The sequence below is a fragment of the Cynara cardunculus genome, unplaced genomic scaffold (genome assembly GCF_001531365.2).
Source record: "Cynara cardunculus var. scolymus isolate 2C unplaced genomic scaffold, CcrdV1 Un_Scaffold_4115, whole genome shotgun sequence".
Taxonomy (NCBI): domain Eukaryota; kingdom Viridiplantae; phylum Streptophyta; class Magnoliopsida; order Asterales; family Asteraceae; genus Cynara; species Cynara cardunculus.
Window position 1 is genome coordinate 35310 of NW_020201754.1, and position 4627 is coordinate 39936.

A 4627-nucleotide genomic window follows, 5' to 3' on the forward strand; every position below is an offset into this window, starting at 1 on the left:
TTGTATAAAAAACATAGCTATTAGCCATATAATATTGCAATGAAAATTCCAACACTCCAACAATTGCGAGAGAGAAAATAGAAAATACCATAAATACATTTCAATGAAATGTAATATTTAAGCAACATTTATAAAGATACATCAGTAGTTGCTTTGCTAGATCCTACATTTCAATGAAATATACTACTTGACTCGTATACATTAACAAAATATTCAGCTGTTAAAGTTTTTGTTGAAATGCTAATTTCGAAAATTTGTTTTAAGATCCAACTCCTGTTGAATCTCCCACATTTTTTAATTAAGAAATGATATAAAATACTAAGTGATACCCACATAGAAATTAACAGCTTGTCGTGAGAATCAACCATCAACACCCGTTCGACATTGTTGTATATATATCTTCCATCCTTTCATCGCATTGAACACACCATTCACCATTTGGCTTCAATACACAAATTAAAAGCGGATATGAGTTTTTCACCCCCCTCCCCCTTCAATATCACCACCCCCTTTGCCTTCCCTCCCAATTTGTTGCCAACTGATTCCAGTCCAAAATGGATGAACAAGGCCGACAATGCATGGCAGTTGATGGCTGCCACGCTTGTCGGGCTTCAAAGTGTCCCCGGACTGATCATCTTGTACGGTGGAGCCGTCAAGAAAAAGTGGGCCGTGAACTCTGCGTTTATGGCGCTCTATGCTTTCGCTATGGTTCTCGTTTGTTGGGTTTGCTGGGGTTATCAACTTTCATTTGGGGATCAACTTGTCCCTATATGGGGAAAGATCGATGTCGCCCTTGAGCAAAAGTTCCTTCTTGAGCCGGCGTTTCTGGGATTGTTTCCGAACGCCACCATGGTCTTTTTTCAATTTGTTTTTGCCGCCATTACTTTGATTTTGATTGCTGGAGCGGTTTTGGGACGGATGAACTTTTACGCGTGGATGTTGTTCGTTCCGCTTTGGCTAACCTTTTCGTACACAGTTGGCGCATTCACGATTTGGTCTACGGATGGTTGGTTAACTAAAATGGGCATAATTGACTATTCGGGTGGTTATGTGATCCATCTTTCTTCAGGAGTTGCCGGTTTCACTGCTGCTTATTGGGTACGTGATAGGAGTCTTACGTCGGCTAGACTTGAACCATATCTTATCAATATATGTTGGAACCTTTCTTCTCTCCTCGACGTCTCTTTTGAAGAGTAAACTAATGAGGAGCTTCAGATTTTTAAATGGTATCAAAGGTGTACCACTTTTGAGACTCGACATCCTGGGACAATATAGCGTCTTAAATTTTGGAGGGACGATATTTGCTTAGACTTTTGACTACTTTTGTTAATTAAATATGCATAGGTCTCTCCTCAAAGACCCTTTTAAGAGAAACACATTTTTGTTTGACATTTATACTTTGGTAATACAAAAACATTTGCTTTGGCTCAGGTTGGTCCAAGATTGACGAAGGATAGGGAAAGATTTCCTCCAAATAACATTATACTTATGTTAGCCGGTGCAGGCCTCCTATGGATGGGCTGGACCGGGTTCAATGGGGGTGACCCTTATGCCGCTAGCGTAGATGCTTCCTTAGCCGTCTTGAACACCCACGTTTGTGCTGCCACCAGCCTCTTGACCTGGCTTATTCTTGACGTAGTTTTCTTCAAGAAAGCTTCAGTGATCGGTGCCGTTCAAGGCATGATCACGGGTCTAGTTTGCATCACCCCAGCGGCAGGTACTTGTACTTCCCAAAAACATTCGTCAACAGTTTACATAAAGAATAATATTATATATATATATATATATATATATATATATATATATATATGATGTTACTAACAGAATTGGTTTTTCCAAACTTGTTCGACTTCCACTAGTTAGAGTTTATAGGAAAAAAATTGTATATATTGTGACCTAATAACCTGTTTGTATTACACTTTAGAAAATTAAGATGCATGGCATGTAAAAAATGTATTAGGTTGGCCAATTTATTATAGCTTTTTTTTTCGAAGATGTCCATTTTTAGTCCTATGGATTTAAAGTCATATTAAATACTCTATATATTATGAAGCAAATACGATCTAAAAAACTCACTTTGTTGTGATTTCAAGATTCCTTGTTTTAGGTTGACTCGTTAATTTTGCTTTCCAGGCGTAGTGCAAGGGTACTCAGCAATACTCATGGGACTTTTCTCGGGGTCGATCCCATGGTTCACCATGATGGTGGTGCACAAAAAATCGAAGCTCCTTCAGAAAGTTGACGACACGATGGCCGTGCTACACACGCACGCAATAGCCGGAACCCTAGGAGGCCTCCTCACCGGCCTCTTTTCCGAGCCACATTTGTGTGAATTGTTCTACGGAAGTCCTGGAAAATACATGGGTTTATTTGTAGGGTTGCACCGTGGGACCTCGCAAAGCGTCAGTCACGGATTCAGACAGATGGGTGTTCAAATAACTGGGATTTTATTCGTCATCGTTCTTAACATCGTGATGACAAGCTTAGTGTGTTTATTCGTGCAACTAATCGTGCCATTGCGGATGTCCGATGAGGATATGGAAGTCGGAGATGAAGCCGCTCATGGTGAAGAGGCGTATGCAATTTGGGGTCAAGGGGAAAGGCTTGAGAACTCAAGGTTCTCGAATTATAACGATATCGAGGTCCCGAGCAAGGGTCCTGGTTCGATTGAATTGGCATAAAGACGTCGGATCACCATGCCTGGTTAGGTTTTGAATGGTTCAGAAAGTTGAATAAAAGCTCAAGAATGTTAATTAAATTGTTACTCATTTAAAGGAAATGAAAGGAATATTAATAAATTACATAGACTTTGTGTGTTTTATTTTCTAGAGATTGTATAAGGTTACACCACAATTCAATCAAAAGATCACTTCATGTTTTTTCAGACTCTACACTATTACATGATATACCTAAGCTTCATGTTATTTCCTTTTCGTAACACATCGTTACTTATTTGATGTATATTCATTTTCCTTTTCAATAAATTATTAAAAGTACCGGTAGGTCCAGGTTCAAATCCAAGGAGAAATAAAAATCCCCTTATGGCCACAGAGGTTCAAATACGGTGACTCCGGCCTATCTGCAAAGCAGGTGGTCGTCCTGGAATTAATCGGCTCGCATACCGAGTTGGATATTCAGGTTAATCAAAAAAATAATAATTATTAATGTGTTGAAAGTTGATTGGTGAACAGGAATGAGACATAACGTTTGAAGACAAGTGATTTTATCCCATGCTACACCATATATTACCACATATAACCCTTTTTTTTATAGAAACCTTTAAAATGACTATTAGGATGTGTTTGGTACACTGGACGTGACAAAACATAACAAAATATGGATCACTATTTGACGTTTGACATTACTTTTATGAGGAATAAAATGAACAAAGTGGAATAGGTGTGTTGCACCTACCATGAAGCAAAGTGAAACAAACCTATATTTACCAATATACTTTCAAATGAAATCTAACTCTTTTTCTAAAACATCAAATATCCCTCCCTATTTACATTTTATCCACTTTTTAAAATTTATTTATTGTTGTTTATCCTCTCTAAATTATCACTTTACTGTCCCGAGAATATTATTTTTATACGTTTTCTATATTTTGGCGTCATTTTAATCGTTTTGACGAAATTTTTCTGATGATATATTTTGTTATAAAAATATTTAGTATATTATAATTTAATAAGTTATACCGATTAATTAAGATATAAACAACTCATTAAAGGTAAATTGGTCGTTTATCAGTCATAACTTATGGAACGTTGAACAACAATCTTGTTATATCATGTTAGTTATGTCTCGTCATCTGGCTACCAAAAACACCCTTTGTTCCTTATCACAATGCCATCTTCGTCTTTCTTGTTTCTGAAGACCCATTTGGTTCCTATTGCCGTTTTTCCTTTGGRAAGAGGCATAAGAGACCATACTTTGTTTTGTTCAAACTGAAKTAATTCTTCTTGCATTGCGTTTATCCAGTTTGGATCTTGTAGGATTTCAGAAATCTTCTTCGATTCAATCATGCTCAAGAAGTTTGCATATAGGCATTCATTTGTAGTAGCGGATCTCGTCTTGACACCAGAGGTTGGATCACCAATGATTTGGTGATGTGGGTGATTCTTCGTCCACTTGGTGCTTGATTGAGGTTCTGAAGCAACATGATGCAGTTCTTCATCGACTGATGGAACTGCTTGCTCCCCCTCAACGAGATCATCTCTAGGGTTAAACTCTGGTTCTTGATCATGATCTGAAGACACAGGAGAAGTAGATGGTGAAGTAACATGAGCTTCTGTGAGAGATATACCATTACTACTGGAGTCTGCATGTTCATCATTGACTCTGGAGATTGATTATGCATTGGTCTTATGTCCAGAGATTACTTCTTCATTGAAGATGTCTTCAAATAATTGAGCTAACTCTAATTCATTGGGTTTGCTAAATGATGAATCAGATGCTCTTCTTTGAGGGCCAAGTTCTGAACTGTTTTGTCCAGAAGTCATTGGAGTATAGTCATCAAAGGACACATTGATGCTTTAAATAACTATTCTGGTCCTCTTGATGTATACTCTGTAAGATTTGGCGGTTTGAGAATAGCCCAGAAAGATTCCCTCATCAGCTTTCTTGT

At 37.9% G+C, this 4627-nt stretch overlaps 1 protein-coding gene across 1 annotated transcript; it reads left to right on the forward strand.

The window, feature by feature from the left end:
- The first annotated feature begins 468 nt into the window (after positions 1 to 468).
- On the forward strand, positions 469 to 2681 carry LOC112503909 (ammonium transporter 3 member 1-like). Its single transcript, XM_025107882.1, has 3 exons — positions 469 to 1098; positions 1432 to 1717; positions 2134 to 2681. The coding sequence occupies exons 1-3, from the start codon at positions 469 to 471 to the stop codon at positions 2679 to 2681; spliced, it is 1464 nt and encodes a 487-aa protein (XP_024963650.1).
- Positions 2682 to 4627: the final 1946 nt, after the last annotated feature.